A 20,068-nucleotide genomic window follows, 5' to 3' on the forward strand; every position below is an offset into this window, starting at 1 on the left:
CTCATGAGGTATGGCGAGCCGGATGAATCCCAGGAGCGGGCTCTCCAATCATTTACCAGCCATGTTGCGCACGATGCGCTGCTTTTCGTGTGCAGCGTCGCCAGAGGATCGCGTCCAACACCTTTGTTCCTAATGCTCAGATTACCTTGACTACAATTTACCAAGATGCAAATGGAAATGATTATGAGTGAACAGTATTACTTCTTCACATTTTTCCAACACTTATTAGAAATAGTGGAGGTACGGTGGCACCGTGTTTAGTACTGCTACCTCACAGCACCAGGGACCCGGCTTCAGATCCAACCTCGTGGAGTTTGTCAGATCTCCCCGGCGGGATTCTCCAACCCCCCGCCGGGTCGGAGAATCACCAGGGGGCGGCGTGAACCCCGCCCCCGCCAGCCGCCTAATTCTCCGGCACCGGAGATTTGGCGGGGGCGGGAATCGCGCCGCGCCAGTCGGCGGGACCCCCCCCCCCCCCCAGCGATTCTCCGGCCCACGATGGGCTGAAGTCCCGCTGCTGTAATGCTAGTCCCGCCGGCGAGAATTAAACCACCTCACTTACCGACGGGACCAGGCGGCGCGAGCGGGCTCCGGGGTTCTGGGGGGGGGGCGCGGGGCATACTGGGCCCGGGGGGTGTCCCCACAATGGCCTGGCCTGCCGGCGGGCCTGTGCCGTGGGGGCATTCTTTCCCCTCCGCGTCGGCCAAGCCTCCGCGATGGCCAACGCGGAGGTGACCCCCTCCCGCGCATGCGTGGGGATGATGTCAGCAGCCGCTGATGCTCCCCGCATGCGCGGACTTCCGCCGGCCAGCCGAGTCCCTTCTGCCCCAGCTGGCGTGGCGCCAAAGGCCTTCCACGCCAGCCGGACGATTGGCAACCACTCCGGCGCGGGCCTAGCCCCTAAAGGTGAGGGCTTGGCCCCTAAAGGTGCGGAGAAAGCCCCACCTTTGGGGCGGCCCGACGCTGGAGTGGTTCACGCCACTCCATCCCGCCGGGATCCCCCGCCCCGCCAGGTAGGGGGGAATCCCGCCCCCCATGTCTGTATGGGTTTCCTCCGGGTGCTCAAGTTCCATCTCTGTGGTAGTCACCACTGTTGTATTGTGTATACTGCATACGAGGGTATTACGGTAAGGCCCCTGTACTACAGGTACGGGGGTAGATCCCTGCCTGATGGCTCCGCCCAGTAGGCGGAGTATAAATGTGTGGGTTTTCCAGAGCTGCAGCCATTACAACAGCAGCAGCGGGAGGCTCCAAATCTCTGCGTAATAAAGCCTCGATTACTCTCTACTCTCGTCTCTTCATAATTGATAGTGCATCAATTTATTATGCAGAGATTTTACAACGATGGACCTCCTCATCAAGCCTGATCGCCTGCAGCTGCACCCTCAAGCAGACAACGCCAAGTCGGCCTTCGCACATTGACTAGCTTGCTTTGAAGCATACATCGGATCTGCGCCAGACCCAACCCCGGAGGCACAGAAGCTGCAGATTCTCTACACGCGGCTGAGCTCCGATGTCTTTCCTCTCATCCGGGACGCACCGACCTACGCTGAGGCCATTGCACTACTGAACGAGAACTACACTCAGCAGACCAACAAAATCTATGCCAGGCACCTCCTGTCCACATGGCATCAACTCCCCAGTGAGTCTGTGGAAGATTTCTGGCGTGCCCTGCACGTCCTGGTGAGAGACTGTGATTTCCAGGCCGTTTCGGTCGCTGAACATTCTGACCTGCTACTTAGAGACGCATTCGTTACCGACAGAGGGTCGTCCTACATCCGCCAGCGACTCTTAGAAGGAGCTACCCTCGACCTCGCGGCAACCAAGAAACTAGCGATCTCGCTCACAGTCGCCTCACGCAATATACAGGCGTATGTCCCCGATCGCACGGCCCACCCCTCCTGTGTATCATGGAACCTGCCAGCGAACACCCCACCGTGGACCACACCAGCGACCTTCCCCAGGCATGCGCCGCGCGGCAGCCAACCAACCCAGGCGGACCCAGGTGCTACTTCTGCAGACAAACAAAACACCACCGGCAGCGCTGCCTGGCGCACTCTGCAAGGCCTGCGGCAAGAAAGGACATTTCGCTGCGGTGTGCCAGGCCCGCTCAGTCGCCGCTATTGTTCCGGCACCCCCCATATGTGATCCACGGTCGCCGCCATCTTGCTCCTCGAACAACACGTGCGGCCCGTGGGCACCGCCACCTTGCTCCCCTCACAACACGCCCGTGGGCGCCGCTATCTTGTTCGCCATCTTGCTCGCCTCACAACACGCGCCGCCCGTGGGCGCCGCCATCTTGCCTGCCTCAGGACACGTGCAGCCTGTGGGCACTGCCATCTTCCCCGCCTCAGGACCCCTGCTCGTCGGGCACCTCATCGGGCCGCTCATCGCCTGCGACCGCCGCCGACCAGCCACGCCTGGCCTTCATCACAATCAACCAGTCCCGACCGCACAACCTCGTGACCGCGTCGACGACATTGAAGGTCGATGGGCACAAGATATCGTGCCTTCTGGACTCCAGGAGCACAGAGCTTCATCCACCCCGATAATGTAAGGCGCTGCTCCCTCACAGTACACACCATCAACTGGAGAATCTCCCTGGCCTCCGGATCCCACTCTGTGGTGATCCAGGGGTATTGCACCGCCACCCTCACCATCCAGGGCATAGAGTTCAGCGGCTTCCGGCTCTATGTCCTCCCCAACCTCTGCGCTGCCTTGCTACTCAGCCTGGACTTCCAGTGCAACCCCCAGAGCCTAACCCTGAAATTTGGCGGGCCCCAACATCCCTTGCTGTCTGCGGTCGCACGACCCCTAAGGTCGACCCACCTTCCCTGTTTGCGAACTTCACCACGGATTGCAAACCTGTCGCCACCAGGAGCAGACGGTACAGTGACCAGGACCGGATCTTTATTAGGTCAGAGGTCCAGCGGCTGCTGCAGGAAAGTATTATCGAAGGCCAGCAAAAGCCCCTGGAGTGCCCAAGTGGTAGTGGTGAAAACTGGGGCGAAAAACAGGATGGTCGTTGACCACAGTCAGACCATCAATCGGTACACGCAGTTCGACGCGTACCCCCTCCCACGCATATCAGATATGGTCAATCAGATTGCACAGTACCGGGTCTTCTCGACAGTGGACCTGAAATCTGCCTACCACCAGCTCCCCATTCGCAAGGCGGACCGCCTGTACACCGTGTTTGAAGCGGACGGCCGCCTTTACCATTTCCTTAGGGTTCCCTTTGGCGTCACTAACGGGGTCTCGGTCTTCCAACGGGAGATGCACCAAATGGTTGATCGGTACGGACTGCGGGCCACCTTCCCGTACCTGGATAACGTCACCATCTGTGGCCACGACCAGCAGGACCACGATGCTAACCTTTCCAAATTCCTCCACACCACCAAACGCCTCAACCTAACCTACAACAAAGAGAAGTGTGTGTTCAGCACGAACCGTTTAGCCATCTTCGGCTATGTGGTTCAGAACGGAGTTCTAGGGCCCGATCCCGATCGCTCGCTCATGGAACTCCCCCTTCCCCACTGCCCCAAGGCCCTCAAACAATGCCTGGGGTTCTTTTCGTACTATGCCCAGTGGGTCCCTAACTATGCGGACAAGGCCCGCCCACTCATCCAATCCATCGTTTTCCCACTGACGGCCGAGGCTCACCACACCTTCAACCGTATCAAGGCCGACATCGCCAAGGCCGCGATGAACGCGGTCGATGAGATGCTCCCCTTCCAAGTCGTGAGCGATGCATCAGACGTCGCTCTTGCCGCCACACTCAACCAGGCAGGCAGACCCGTGGCATCCTTTTCCCACACCCTCCACGCCTCCGAAATTCAGCGCTCCTCGGTCGAAAAGGAGGCCCAAGCTATCGTTGAAGCTGTGCGGCATTGGAGGCATTGCCTGGCCAGCAGGAAATTCACTCTCCTCACTTAACAACGGTCTGTAGCTTTCATGTTTAACAACAGACAGTGGGGTAAGATCAAAAATGATAAGATCTTGAGGTGGAGGATCAAGCTCTCCACCTACCATTACGAGATTTTTATCGCCCCAGTAAGCTCAACGAGCCCCCCCGTTGCCCTATCCCGAGGGAGGTACATATGCCAGCGCACAAGTGGACCGACTCCGAACCCTGCACGACGATCTCTGTCACCCGGGGTCACCCGCTTTTATCATTTCATAAAGGCCTGCAATCTGCCCTACTCCATCGAGGAAGTCAGGGCTATCACCAGGGACTCCCAGGTCGGCGCAGAGTGTAATCCGCACTTGTACCGGCCAGACCGTGCGCGCCTGGTGAAGGCCTCCCGCCCCTTTGAACGCCTCAGCGTGGACCTCAAAGGGCCCCTCCGCTCCACCGACCGCAACACGTACTTTCTTAATGTGGTCGACGAATATTCCAGATTCCCCTTCGCCATCCCATGTCCCAATATGACGTCTGCCACCATCATCCAAGCCCTCAACACCATCTTCGCTCTGTTCGGTTTCCCCACCCAAGTCCACAGCAACCGGGGATCCTCATTTATGAGCGATGAGCTGCACCAGTACCTGCTCAACAGGGGCATTGCATCGAGCTGGACGACCAGCTACATCCCCCCCGGGGGAACGGGCAGGTGGAGCGAGAGAATGGGTCGGTCTGTAAGGCCGTCCAGCTGGCCCTACGGTCCAGAAATCTCCTGGCCTCCCGCTGGCAGGAGGTCCTCCCCAACGCCCTCCACTCCATTCGGTTGCTCCTGTGCACTGCGACTAACGAAACTCCCCATGAACGTCCCTTTGCCTTCCCCAGGAAGTCCACCTCCGGGGTTTCGCTCCCAACATGGCTGGCAGCTCCAGGACCCATTCTCCTCCACAAACACGTGCGGCTCCACAATGCGGACCCGTTGGTTGAGAGGGTACAGCTACTCCACGCGAACCCGCAGTACGCCTACATGGCGTACCCCGACGGCCGCCAAAACACAGTCTCCCTCAGGGACCTGGCGCCAGCTGGGTCCCCCCCCCCCCCCCCTGCCCCCGCACCACCCTCCCTCCCCCCAGTGCACCCCACCACAGCCCCCGCTCCAGGATGATCAGTCCTCTGAGGTCGACAGGCTCCCGGAGTCACCGACGACCGGACCGAAGCCTGAATCACCACCAGAACTGCGGCACTAGCAACCCGATCGTCAAATTTGTGACCTTTTTCTAAAATTTTAAACAACCTGCAAGTAAATAGTTTTCCACCACCCCCGCTGGACTCTTTTTAACAGGGAGTGAATGTGGTAGTCACCACTGTTGTATTGTGAATACTGCATACGAGGGTATTACGGTAAGGCCCTTGTACTACAGGTACGGGGGTAGAACCCTGCCTGCTGGCAGAGTATAAATGTGTGGGCTCTCCGAGCTGCAGCCATTTCGGCAGCAGCTGCGGGAGGCTACACATCTCTGCGTAATAAAGCCTCGATTACACTCTACTCTCGTCGTAATTGATAGTGCATCACTCTCAAAGTTCAACAATGCGCAGGTTAGGTGGATTGGCCATTCTAAATTGCTCCTTAGTTATGGGGAAAGGGTGGGGGATTGGACCTAGGTAGGGTGCTCTTTCACAGGGTCGGCCCAGACTCAATGGGCTGAATGGCCTCCTTCTGCACTTTAGGGATTCTATGAAATGGCAGAAATTTGGTTCAAAGAATAAAATTCACGGGGTCGTCATGCCTTCTATTTGCCAATTTGGTTATCGGCTGAACTGTTACCATCGCTAAGTGCCACTTTATAATAAAATGATGTTGATCCACAAAATATCACTTGGAAATGTAATTGACCAAGCAAAGAATGATTCTCAGTCCATTGCTGAAGGGATTTTATGGATAAAAGTATAAAGTTTCCCTGCAGTTCTGAGGTATAGAGTTAAGTATAGCAGCTTATATTCCCTCTGGAATCTCCTCTGTGTCTTCCTGTTTACTTTGTGATTTATTTTACTGATTCTAATGGTCCTCAAATGTACTTTGCAGGAGTGATAAGAAACGCTGGGTCCACGCACTTGCTCCAAACCGAAGAACAAAGTATGTTTCCCCCAGCTCACTGCATTGGGGTAAGGCTGTATGTTGTCATTTATTCCTACACGGTATCTAACCAACCTTGGATACTGTGCTTGATCAGGTGTGTTTTTGTTTCCTCTCATTGCTTATGCTAACCTTCGATGAGCAGGCAAAGAGTGACAGCCTGTGTCTGAGATCCATCTGTAAGCAACCAAAATTAGAAGGAGCTTTACCCTGCACCGGAATTGTACTATATCCGACACAGAGCTGGCTGCTCAAAATGGAAACTGCTCATTTCCATTCATGCATAAGCACAAAAGTCAAAGAAGTGACTGTTAGATTAATCACTATTGTTCAGCGTAAATGTTTAATTTTTCACTGCACCCCTTGCCTGAAATTAGGTACCACTGAAAATGGATGTGGGAATTTCAGTGCTATGATTCAGCTGCACCCATTGCGTGTAGTTGATTTATTTAAATTATTGTAGCAGACGGTGGCACACTGCTGCCGCATTGTGCCGAGGACCCTGCTTCAATCCCGGCCCGGGGTCGCTGTCCATGTGAAGTTTGCACATTCTCCCCGTGTCTGCGTGGGTCTCACCCCCACAACCCAAAGATGTGCAGGGTAGGTGGTTTGGCCATGCTAAATTGCCCCTTAATTGGAGATAAAAAGTTATTGTAGCATGCTGCCAGCATTCAGCATGCTTTGAGAGGCTGCAAGTCTGATCAGGGGAGCAAAATCATGGAGGCCAGAATAAATTTAACTTAGCCCTTATTATTTAAACTCTGATCGTACCTCTGAAAGCGAAGGTGCATTCTGTAGCCAGTGCTGGGTTTCATTGTGAAAGTGTGTTTGATCTGGAAAAGACACGAGAATGGCTCAATATGACAATGAGCAGATTCCAGGGTTTTTCAAAAGGCAATGAAGGCCTTGTGCAAGAGAGGGAGAGCGGGTGAGATGCAATCTATCCACAGTATATCTGCAGACAAACTAGATGAAGGCAGTGGTGATCAATTCCAATGGTCTAGCCCCAATGAATTGTTCAGTGCCACAATAATTTAAATGACCTCACATGTGTGGGGTCAGTGAACGCATCTTAAAATGCAGTATCCCACAAACACACTGTCCCCACATACTGGACTGTATCCCATCACTCACTGATCAACAATCTTTTATCAATCATGACTCATAGTTTATATTCAGAGCTTCAGTTCACCCTCACACACAAAGCACTGCTGCAAGCATCACACTTAGCATCTCACAGCTTGCATACATGATAGTCACATCATCCAAACACTGGCTGACTCACTTCCCTCTCCCTGCAGGACAAGGTGACACATGTCCATGTCCTGATCCACATGGAGGAGATGCTGCCAGCCATTGCTAGGGTGGGCATTACTGAGGCTTTGACCAGCAGTGGGTCTGAAACCATTAAACGTGATAGTATCCTCATACCTAATCTTCCTCTTCACATTCCACATTCCCCTTATCCATTAATCTCTTCTGATTTACAAGCTGCAGATGCTATAAACATGCAACTCTTATTCCCCTACACCCTCCTCCCCTCACCACCTTTGTGCCTTTCTCCTTTCAGAAACCCAGAAGTGCAGTCTGGTTAGGTAGTGGTGGGAGAGAAAGAGGTGTAAGAGCATGAAGAAAGTAATGACAGTGCTGGCATCAAATCTGTGTTACACACAGACTGACAATCTGCCTACTCTCTTAATTAGAAACCATAGAAAGGCCATTTTCTGGCACAGAGAAGGCCATTCAGCCCTTTTGGTCCATGCCAGCCTGAGGACACCCAGCTGCCCTTTCTAATCCCACCTTCCTGCACCCACTCCATTGCCCAGTAGTTTACAGCACTTCAGGTGCAGATCCAGGTACTTTTTAAAAGAATTTAGGGTTTCTGCCTCCACCACCAACCCTGGCAGCGAATTCCAGGCTCCCAATACCCTCTGCATAAAAAAGTTCTTCATGTGCCCTCTGCACCTTCAGCCACTTATCTTGAATCTATGTCTCCTAGTTCTAGAATTCTCAAGGGAAACAATTTTATCCTGTCCACTCTATCGCTTCCTCTCATAATTTTGTACACCTCAGTTAAGTCACCCATCAGCCTTCTTTGTTCCAAGGAAAATAACCCCATCCAATCCAATCTCTCCTCGTAGCTATACTTTTCTAGCCCTGGCAACATTCTTGTAAACCTCCTCTGCACTCTCTCCAGAGCAATTACATCCTCCCTGTAATGTGGTGACCAGAATTGCACACAATACTTGTGTTTTATACAATTCCAATATTATATCCTTTCATTTATATTCTATATCATTGCCAATGAAGGAGAGCATTCCATATGCTTTCTTAACAACCTTGTTTACTTCAACTGCTGCCTTTAGGGACCGGTGTTCTTGTACACCAAGATCTCCCACTTCACCTACCCCTCTTAATATATTCCCATTTATTCCAGTGGATGCTCCCTATGCACGCACTGAAGAAGAGATGCAGTCTCACTCACAGTATCACCTCACATACTGACACTGTGCCTATCGTCGAGGGTAGTTTAGAATGGGACATGCACATAGTGAGACACTGGGTATAGGTGGACTGTAGTCAGGATAAGAGGCAATGGTAGGGCAGTTAACAGCACATCATAAGAAGAAATTGAATAAGAGTTCTGTTGCAGAGGCTTCAGATAAGGACTCCAATGGGAAACCCCACAGAAGAAGACTGATGGGTATGTATACGGAAATGAGGAGCAAGGGGAAATCTAACACAAACTTGGCACAGGGCTTTCTGCAGAGTTTGAAGCTCATCTTTCCCAGCATGGAAGTGGCGCATGCGAGCACTTGCACAGCTATCCAGGATGTAAGCCTAATGTCGCAAGTTCCATTGCAACACGAGTATATGTTACCATTGTTTGGCTTCTGTAATGGAAGCTCAAACAGAAGTGATACCAGATGAGCTTGTTGCCTTGCAGGCTCAGACTGCTGCCAGCATAGCTATGGGTATCAGTTTTCAAAAGGACTTCCAGGATTTCGCAGCAGCCTAGCAATTCATCCTCCAACACATTGGGTGGGTGGGAATTTCCAGGAGTTCCTGCCAGCAGGATCTTCTGGTCCCACCGACAGCGACCCCCATCACGGGCTTCCTGACGGTGGAGGATGTGAACAACGGGAAACTCCGTTGACAATGGCAGGACTGGGTGATCCCACCGCAGGACAATGAAAGGCCGCCTCTGCCACTACAAAACACAGCGCGGAGGGAGTAGAAAACCCCACTTATTTTTAGGATTGCTGAGGTGCTGTCCCAGGAGAGCGACAGTGATGCTGTGGAACAAAACTAGCTGCCCTCTTCCAGGATCACACCATTCATCTTCTCACTCTGACACTGTGGCAGTGCCCTTCCTGTGTCTGTCTGCCAGCCCAGACTGCTTCCGCCCATGCCAAGGTTCTACAGTCTGAAACTGGGCCTTCAAGGCCCAAGACTGCTTGGAATTATCCTGAATGACTGTCTGCAGCCTCAACCTCTGAAAATCATTCCATCAGGCATGCTGCAGTCAGTGGGATAGAACAACATTGGAGCACTAGGACAGACAAAGGCACAAGGAAGATGGGACCCGAGGGAATACACAAGGGCGATTCATTGACATTTATAGATTTGGCTTGGAATGTGGTTTGGTGGTAGCTTTTATCTTGCCGCTGCGGCCAAGACAACATTGTGGTGGTCATGATAGAGGGAAGCTAAGATATAGGACCTGGCGAATGGGGGGTTGAGGTTGCAGTTACTGAAATCACACTCCAATGAGTTGAAAGAATGGTCAACCTGTCTGAAAACTGGCTTGCTAGTTGCCTCCCCTTCTTCCTCTTCTTTGTCCTACTCACAGCTGTGCCCTCATGATGGCCAGGTTGTGGAACATTGGATGGTGAATTGTGAGCTGTCGCAAATATCACCTTTTCTAGCCTGGAAGGAGCCCATGCGTAAACATTCAAGGTCTTAATCACCTTCACAGTCACTGGCAATACTGTTCTGTTCTGTTCTGTTTCTCTGTTCTGAGACTGCAGTTGTAGCTGCAGCAAGATTTCAGTGAGAAACCTCAGTGAAGCGTAAGGGTCAGAAACACTGGGCGGGACTCTCCACTGCCCGACGCTAAAATCGGAGCCGGCGCCGGTTTGACGCCTGTCAACCATGATCCGCCCCCTCGGAAATGGTGTAATCGCGCCGCACACCACATGCTGTTCCAACGGCGTTGGCACGTCACCGGCTGGCCCATCTGCGATGCTCCGCCTCCAATACGCCGAGTTCCCGACGGCGCAGGACTGTGATCTCAGCCGTGCGAGAAGCCGGTATGGCAACTGCAGACTGTGTCCAGCACCACCACAGTCAGCCGGGGGGTCTTCTGTGAGGGCTGAGGGGACTGGTGGGGGTAACCAGTGGGTGGGCTATGGGGTCGGGAATGGCGGGTTGGGTCCGCGCATGGCCGTCGCCATGTTGTACGCCGCATCCGCTGCAGGTCATCAGCCATCAGTACGCACGGCCCGGGACCCAGCCGTTTTCAGCGCAGGAGGCGGTGGTTTCACCCAGCGCTGGTGCTAGTCCCTCATCGGGCCCCCAATCGGTGAGGGTTTCACACCGATTTTTTGGTCTTAAAAGACCACACATGCTCTGGCACTTAGCCGCTGAAACGGAGAATCCAGCCCACTGTTCCTCAGTGAGGTTCAGTTAGGGGCATTGCTTTGTTAACATACCAGGTGGAAAGTCTCCTAAGAGTCCTTCTCCCTCTTCCAATAGTTTGACCTACATGCACCATGCAGCCCTTAGCACCCGAGTTTGGGTGTAAGTGTTTTGTGCAGAATCCTTGCAGTCAGGACAATGTCTGCCCGAAAATGTCAGCACCACCGCCACCTTCAGACTTCATAGCAGCTTTAAACAACTCTGGGAATATTAAACACTTATAAAATTGCAGCACGAGCCATGGGAATTTCAGTCAGCAACTAACACAAAAGTATTGATGATCTCTTGAAATTGTGCTATTGGGGTTTTCTCCATGCTGTTGTACGTGTGTATTCAGCTGTGCATGTTTAAGAAAACGGCCTTAGTTAAAGCAATGATTTCTAAAATGACAGTATTGGCATCAAATCGGCATTACACAATGACTGGCAATCTGCCTACTCTGCTTACTTCTGGATGCTCCTATGCACGTGGTAATGCCATCAGCCAAACAACATCTGCCGCAACGCATCAAAGATGAGCAAATGCCACAGGTGCCATTTTAGAGGCAAAACCCACAGCGATGAAAAATCAGTCACAATGGAGTCAAATTTTGCAGCCAAATGTATTGTAATGGAGTGAAGAGAGGTTTCTGAGGAATCTTAATTGTTCAAAGGCTATCGCTGGAATTTTATCATAATTTGGCAAAATGTCAGACTCAGACTGAAACCAGGCAGCTGCACAGACCAGTTTTCTCTCCAAATATTGAGCTTCATAGAGAGAAAGAAATGAGTGGGTGTGGTTTACATTGTCACTCTGGCAGGGCGGAGACCCACGGAGCCAGCAAAAGGCTCCACAGAGATCAGGCCGCCATCTTTAAAAGGTGCCCCAATCATCACTGCAGCCTAATAGCCTCCAGACCTCATCATGGAGCCGCACCCCCCCCAACAATCCTCGCCGGCATTCCAACCCCCATCCCAACAATCCTCGCCGGCATTCCATCCACAAACACCACAGAAGTACAGCTGGCTGTCCTCCACCCTCAGTGTCTGCACTCTCTCCCCTCCCCCCACCCCCACCCCCAATTTACACACCACAGATTAACGTACCTGATAGGGCTCCCAATCGGGTTTGCCCCTGGAAATGCCCCCTGGCACAGGTCAGCACTGCCAGGTCCGGGTCTTCCTCCCTCTCCCCCTCCCCACTCCCTCCCACCCCCTCTCAGGAGGCTATACTGACCTCTGCGCCCCTGGAGGGATCCAGTTGACTTCTTCTCATCTGGCTAGACCTATTGTGAACCTCACAGATGTGATGCCATGTCACCGAGGTATGAATATTTAGTGAGATCAGATCATGTGGCAGGGTGCCTGCTAACAATATTACAATTAATTTAAATCTATTAAAATGAGGTAATGCTGGCAAGGTGATGTCGCTGGCGCGGCATGGAAAATCAGGAAACGTGGGGCGGGATTCTCCGTTGGCCAACGCTGAAACGGGGAAGGCAGTTCGGCGGTGAATCGGTTGCGATGACAAAATCGCGGCAGGCGCCGATTTGACATCAAATCGCGATTCTCCGACACCTCGAAAGCGGCGTGAATGCGTTTTACTCCACACATACAGTAGGCATCGTTCGCCTATCATTAGCGTGCCCAACGCGGTATTTTCCAAGGCCTCCGCGTTTCTCCGCCTTCGATGGGCCAAGTTCCCGACGGCATGGTTCACTTGTGCTTTTAAAAATCGTGAAACCGGCATGACGGCTGCTGAGAGAGGGGCTACGGAAAGTGTCCAACATGGCCACCGTGTGCTGACAGTTGTGCCGCTGGCCGGGGGGGGGGCTTCTGCCAGGGCTGTGGGGAGTAGCGGGGGTTGGCCAGGAGGTGGGCTGTGAGGTCGGGATGGACGGCACAGAACACCATTACCGCAGCCGGTAAGGCAGCTGCACACACCGCTACCAGCCCACTTTGAACCAGGAGCCATGGGTCATATAGGTGTGTGTCCCCCCGGGCACCCTCCTGGGTGCCTCTGACCCCAGACAACCCATCAGTTGTATGGGCGTGCTCCAGCACAACCAGTGCCATCCTTTTGGCCGGGATATATGTGTGGGGTTTGTAATGTGGATGTGCAGCTGCAGCTTGTCAGCCTCCCGAGTGTAGATCACGGACCCGGTGAATCCTACACTGTTTTTCAGTGGATTTGAGTGAGTTCCACATGGCACTGGTGCTAGCCCCTCAACGGTAGCAGAATTGGTCCAGGTGCAGCGCCGGCTATTCTGTCGTAAAGGTCTACGGATTCTCTGTTGGCGTCAACACTTAGTCTCAGAAACAGAGAATCCCGCCTGTGATGTCTCCAGTGAGAACCGTGCTGCCGATCCTGCGGGCGGCGAGTACGAGCTCAAAAATCGCTCCCTATATGTCCAATTGTAGATAATCAAGGTATTGTCATTTTGTTTCTTACAATCGCACTAATGTTCTGTGTTCTCCCCTAGATTGTCCCCAGGTACAGTGTGTCCAGAGGTACACTGCACAGGAACCTGATGAACTCTCTTTGGAAGCAGCTGACATCCTCAATGTTGTGGAATGGACAATAGATGGTAAATGTCATTTTCTATTGCAAAGTACAGTTGCAAATGTATAATTTAAATAAGTAACCATCTTGAATTTGTACTGCTCCAACATCGCACCAACATTGCTGGTTTTACTCCAGCTCCTGTAGTGAGAGGTTCTCTTTGTGAGACACAACCAAGAGTGAGTTTGGGAATTTGAAGCTAGGTGGGAATTCGAAGCTTGGGGGGGAGGAGGTGCTTTTTATCCCTGGTAAGTGACTGGTAAGTAGTTTTTCTTTTCATTGTCTAATTTATTTATTTTTTCTTTCCTTTTTTTGGAATTGTAGTTGTATAAGTTTACCTAAGGTTTAAGACATGGCAGGAGATCCCAGACCCGTGTCATGCTCCTCGTGTGTGATGTGGGAGCTCAGGGACACGTCCACTGTCCCTGGCTCCTTCACGTGCAAGAAGTGTGTCCAGTTGCAGCTCCTGTTAGACCGCTTGATGGCTCTGGAGCTGCGGGTGGACTCACTTTGGAGCATCCGCGATGCGGAGGACGTCGTGGATAGCATGTTTAGCGAGTTGGTCACACCGCAGGTGAAAGTTACTGAGGGAGATAGAAAATGGGTGACCAAAAGACAGAGCAAGAGTAGGAAGGCAGTGCAGGTGTCCCCTGCGGTCATCTCCCTGCAAAACAGATATATCGCTTTGGATGCTGTTGAGGGAGATGGCTCACCAGGGGAAGGCAGCAGCAGCCAGGTTCATGGCACCGTGGCTGGCTCTGCTGAGCAGCTGGGCAGGAAGAAGAATGGCAGGGCTATGGTGATGGGGGACTCAATCGTAAGGGGAATAGACAGGCGGTTCTGCGGACGCAATCGAGACTCCAGAATGATATGTTGCCTCCCTGGTGCAAGGGTCAAGGATGTCTCTGAGCGGCTGCAGGACATTCTAGGGGGGGAGGGTGAACAGCCAGCTGTCGTGGTGCACATAGACACCAACGATATAGGTAAAAAGGTAAAGAGTTCCTACAAGCTAAATTCAGGGGGTTAGTAAAAAGTAGGACCTCAAAGGCAATAATCTCAGGATTGCTACCAGTGCCACGAGCTAGTCAGAGGAGGAATGTCAGGATAGATAGGATGAATGCGTGGCTCGAGAGATGGTGCAAGAAGGAGGGATTCAAATTCCTGGGGCATTGGAACCGATTCTGGGGGAGGTGGGACAAACCGGACGGTCTGCACCTGGGCAGAACTGCAACCGATGTCCTAGGGGGGGTGTTTGCTAGAGCTGTTGGGGAAGGTTTAAACTAATGTGGCAGGGGGATTGGAACTGATGCAGGAAGTTGGAAGGTAGTAAAACAGGGACAGAAACAAAAGGCAGTAAGAGGGAAAGTGTAAGGCAGAGAAGCCACAGTCAAAAATCAAAAAGGGCCACAGTACAAGGTAGAGTGACTGAGGGGAGCTCAGTGAATAGGCCCAGTAATACTGAAAGGAATAAAACGGGAAGTGAAAACATTAATGGTAAGTGACGCGGCAGGTTGTTACATGAAGATATGGGTTCAACAACAAGGAAAATTAGGAGAAAGGTTAAGAGGAAATATAACTTAGGAGAGTTTACTGATCGAGATGTTAAGATTCAAAACAGAGGTAAAAAAGCCAACATAAGTGTACTTTACCTGAATGCTCGTAGTATTCGGAATAAGGTAAATGAATTGATGGCGCAAATCATCGTGAATGACTATGATTTAGTGGCCATTACTGATACATGGTTAAAGGATGGTCACGACTGGGAGTTAAATATCCGAGGGTATCAAACTATTCGGAAGGACCGAGTGGATGGTAAGGGAGGTGGTGCAGCTCTATTATTTAAGGATGACTTCCGGGCAATAGTAAAGGATGACATCGGTGCTATGGAGGATAAGGTTGAATCCATTTGGGTGTAAATCAGGAATAGTAAGGCGAAAAAGTCACTGATAGGAGTAGTCTATAGGCCACCAAATAGTAACATTATGGTGGGACAGGCAATAAACAAAGAAATAACGGATGCATGTAGAAATGGTACAGCAGTTATCATGGGGGATTTAATCTACATGTCGATTGGTTTAACCAGGTTGGTCAAGGCAGCCTTGAGGGTGAGTTTATAGAATGTATCCACGATAGTTTCCTAGAATAGTATGTAATGGAACCTACGAGGGAACAAGCGGTCCTAGATTTGGTCCTGTGTAATGAGACAGGATTGATTCATGATCTCATAGTTAGGGATCCTCTCAGAAGGAGCGATCACAATATGGTGGAATTTAAAATACAGATGAAGGGTGAGAAGGTAAAATCAAACACTTAAACAAAGGAGACTACAGTGGGATGAGAGAAGAACTAGCTAAGGTAGACTGGGAGCAAAGACTTTATAGTGAAACAGTTGAGGAACAGTGGAAAACCTTCCAAGTGATTTTTCACAGTGGTCAGCAAAGGTTTAGACCAACAAAAAGGAAGGACAGTAGAAAGAGGGAAAATCGACCATGGATATCCAAGGAAATAAGGGAGACTATCAAATTGAAGGAAAAAGCACACAAAGTGCCAAAGATTAGTGGGAGACTAGAGGACTGGGAAATCTTTAGGGGGCAACAGAAAGCTACTACAAAATCTATAAAGAAGAGTAAGATAGATTATGAGAGTAAACTTGCTCAGAATATAAAAACAGATAGTAACAGTTTCTACAAATATATAAAACAAAAAAGAGTGGCTAAGGTAAATATTGGTCCTTTAGAGGATGAGAAGGGAGATTTAATAATGGAAGATGAGGAAATGGCTGAGGAACTGAACAGGTTTTTTGGGTCGGTCTTCACAGTGGAAGACACAAATTACATGCCAGTGACTGATATGATTGAGGCTATGACAGGTGAGGATCTTGAGAGATTTGTTATCACTAAGGAGGTAGTGATGGGCAAGCTAATGGGGCTAAAGGTAGACAAGTCTCCTGGCCCTGATGGAATGCATCCCAGAGTGCTAAAAGAGATGGCTAGGGAAATTGCAAATGCACGAGTGATAATTTACCAAAATTCACTCGACTCTGGGGTGGTCCCGGCGGATTGGAAATTAGCAAACGTGACACCACTGTTTAAAAAAGGAGGTAGGCAGAAAGTGGGTAAATATAGGCCAGTGAGCTTAACTTTGGTAGTAGGGAAGATGCTGGAATCTATCATCAAGGAAGAAATAGCGAGGCATCTGGATGGAAATTGTCCCATTGGGCAGATGCAGCATGGGTTCATAAAGGGCAGGTCGTGCCTAACTAATTTAGTGGAATTTTATGAGGACATTACCAGTGCGGTAGATAATGGGGAGCCAATGGATGTGGTATATCTGGATTTCCAGAAAGCCTTTGACAAGCTGCCACACAAAAGGTTGCTGCGTAAGATAAAGATGCATGGCATTAAGGGTAAAGTAGTAGCATGGATAGAGGATTGGTTAATTAATAGAAAGCAAAGAGTGGGGATTAATGGGTGGTTCTCTGGTTGACAATCAGTAGCTAGTGGTGTCCCTCAGGGATCAGTGTTGGGCCCACAATTGTTCACAATTTACATAGATGATTTGGAGTTGGGGACCAAGGGCAAAGTGTCCAAGTTTGCAGATGACACTAAGATGAGTGGTAAAGCAAAAAGTGCAGAGGATACCGGAAGTCTGCAGAGGGATTTGGATAGGCTAAGTGAATGGGCTAGGGTCTGGCAGATGGAATACAATGTTGACAAATGGGAGGTTATTCATTTTGGTAGGAATAACAGCAAAAGGGATTATTATTGAAATGATAAAATATTAAAACATGCTGCTGTGCAGAGAGACCTGGGTGTGCTAGTGCATGAGTCGCAAAAAGTTGGTTTACAGGTGCAACAGATTAAGAAGGAAAATGGAATTTTGTCCTTCATTGCTAGAGGGATGGAGTTTAAACCTTGGGAGGTTATGCTGCAATTGTATAAGGTGTTAGTGAGGCCACACCTGGAGTATTGTGTTCAGTTTTGGTCTCCTTACTTGAGAAAGGACGTACTGGCACTGGAGGGTGTGCAGAGGAGATTCACTTGGTTAATCCCAGAGCTGAAGGGGTTGGATTACGAGGAGAGGTTGAGTAGACTGGGACTGTACTTGTTGGAATTTAGGAGGATGCGGGGGGGATCTTATAGAAACATATAAAATTATGAAGGGAATAGATAGGATAGATGCGGGCATGTTGTTTCCACTGGTGGGTGAAAGCAGAACTAGGGGGCATAGCCTCAAAATAAGGGGAAGTCGATTTAGGACTGAGTTTAGGAGGAACTTCTTAACCCAGGGTTGTGAATCTATGGAATTCCTTGCCCAGTGAAGCAGTTGAGGCTCCTTCATTAAATGTTTTTAAGATAAAGATAGATAGTTTTTTGACGAATAAAGGAATTAAGGGTTATGGTGTTCAGGCCGGAAAGTGGAGCTGAGTCCACAAAAGATCAGCCTTGATCTCATTGAATGGTGGAGCAGGCTCGAGGGGCCAGATGGCCTACTCCTGCTCCTATTTCTTATGTTCTTATGTTCTTAATACAGCAGGTCACTGGATAACACAATGAAGAAGCATTAAATTAGGTAGTAGCGCACCTTAATTGGATGCTGAGTGAAACATGATGCCAAATAGCAACAAAACACACAGATTGCATGAGAGGAAAGAACATTTGGTAGCACTTGATTTGCATTGTACTCAGAGAATATTCTTATAATGAATGGTATCGCACATTGAAACACTGAACAGCTTCCAGTCATGGTTCAGTTAGTAGCTCTCTGAATCAGAGGGTTGCGGATTCAAGTCCTCCCTGTAACTTGAATGAAAACATCAAGGCTGCCACCCTAATGTGCTACTGAGGGAATGCTGTATTGTCGGAAGTACTGCCTATTAGATGAGATGTTAAACTGAGGCCCCATCTGTTTCCTCAGATGGATATTAAAACTCCCCCAGATATGATGTCATGGGTGTTGTCCTTGGTGGCCTGGCCAATATTTATTCCTCAATCAACATCACCGATTACCCGATGCATCCTGCCATTATCACTTTGGTTCTTGGCTGTAATTATTCGGTCGTTGCGATTCACTTTTCCCACCTGCAGCGCACCCATATGCACGGGGTTCCCAGTGGCGTCAGATGGTTACAATGGAAAATCCCATTGACAAGCAGCAGGAAGATAGAATCCCGCTGCCAGCGAACGGCGCGCCACCAAGAAACACGTGGCTGGCGGACCGGAGTAACCCGCCCCTGTGGGAGTTAGCTGTTGCTTATTGGCTACGACATTTCCCACATTACAACAGTGACTGCACTTCAAAGTACTTCATTGGCTTTGCGACATCCGGTGGTCATGGCAGGTGCTATTTAAGCACAAGTGTTCCTTTTTGACAGTCAGGGAATAGTTGTCAAATCAGTGAATGAGGACACTTTGTTGAGGGAATGGTGAAGATAAATAAGGTCTAAGATGTTATTACTTGACAAATTCCTGTCAAATGGTGCTGGTTGGCAATTGTGGGTCATCAGCAGCATTTATCTTCTGTATGTTTTCCACAGTGGATTCTGAGAGGCCACTTTCACTGTTGGTCTATGTTTCTTCAATATTGCACAGCATTTTTGTGCAGACTACAATGTAAACCATGTTCATTGGCCTCTAATGTAGGAAGTCCCAAATGTTTGAAGCCATCTTTTTTTTTAATCAGCAGAAGCAGTTATTGTTTGATGTTCAGGTTAAGAATCCATTTTACGGCTTCAGCTGATGCAGTACAGTCTGAATGCTTGTGTTGCTACCAGGAATGGATTTACCAGGGCAGAATTTCAGGATAACAGTCACAATTTGAGCCGTTCCTCACATTCCATGTGTGGCCATATCTTCCCTGGGCCATCCTCAAGTGGTTGATCGTTGTCCATGATTTTCCTTGGGTGGGTGAACCCTAGGACTTCACTACTCGGGTCAATTTATGGTTGGCGATGTTTGCCGCCAACCAGGAGGTGCGTCTTTGAGAGGTGGCGCCGTTGTCAGTTTGTAGGGTGTGGAGTAAAGACTCCATGATTTCAGAGCAGTTAGTTGGGTTTTTTGAGGTTCTGTGTTAATGGAAGTGCTTCATTAACTGTCAGTCGGTGGTGTTCTTTGAGGCTTTCCTGTGGACATCAGGACATTCAATATGTCCTCGCACATAATGCCACTGGAGATGTGATGGCCTCAACATTCCAAAAATACCTCTTCTGGCTTCCTGGAGCTGGATATCAATATTTTGTGTGGCAGCTCCCGAGCCAAATGGAGCAATCATACATTTCTGTTGGGTATAGCAGAATGAATGAATTCCTGTCTTCAGGGCTTTCTGGACACTGGCCTCAATATGTGACCTGTCCATTCAGCAAGATGCAATCCAGGACTTTAGATAATGAGAGAAGATTATCGGATGGTAGCTGCAGGGATTTTCTTGCTTGGCAATGGGCACTACCTTGGATTAGCACCAGGTGTTTGGCATAATGCCCTTGCTTTGAATGTTAGCTCAGCTAGTCTCTTCCTTCTCTGTGATCTGATGTTCTTCAGGAATTCTGGGATAAATCTCATCGACTCCTGCTGCCTTGGCTGGCTTGGTTGCTGTCAGACTGCTGTCCACTTGTCATAATTGAGGACTGAAGTGAGTCTTACTGGTCAAGCAACCAAGATCCCACTCAGACAATAGGCAAATAGTGGATCCTCTTTAAAGAATTGCACTACGATTGCAGCCAGAAAAATTGGCACAGCCCTGTGTAAATGGTCACAGACTAGCCACAATCAAGTGGAAGCCTCTGTGAAGACTTCACA

The 20,068-nt window shown here is 50.1% G+C and overlaps 1 protein-coding gene across 7 annotated transcripts in view; it reads left to right on the forward strand.

Moving 5' to 3' along the window:
• The window catches only part of ngef (neuronal guanine nucleotide exchange factor), a 178,565-nt gene that overhangs the window by 137,525 nt on the left and 20,972 nt on the right, over nt 1–20,068 (forward strand). For all 7 annotated transcript variants that reach the window (XM_072474598.1, XM_072474600.1, XM_072474601.1 and 4 more), the window contains 2 exons: nt 5,982–6,061; nt 13,195–13,299. In XM_072474598.1, the coding sequence (XP_072330699.1) occupies nt 5,982–6,061; nt 13,195–13,299 (185 nt within the window). The remainder of the gene's footprint in view (nt 1–5,981; nt 6,062–13,194; nt 13,300–20,068) is intronic.

Source organism: Scyliorhinus torazame, chromosome 14 (genome assembly GCF_047496885.1).
Source record: "Scyliorhinus torazame isolate Kashiwa2021f chromosome 14, sScyTor2.1, whole genome shotgun sequence".
In the NCBI taxonomy this organism is placed as follows: Eukaryota; Metazoa; Chordata; class Chondrichthyes; order Carcharhiniformes; family Scyliorhinidae; genus Scyliorhinus; species Scyliorhinus torazame.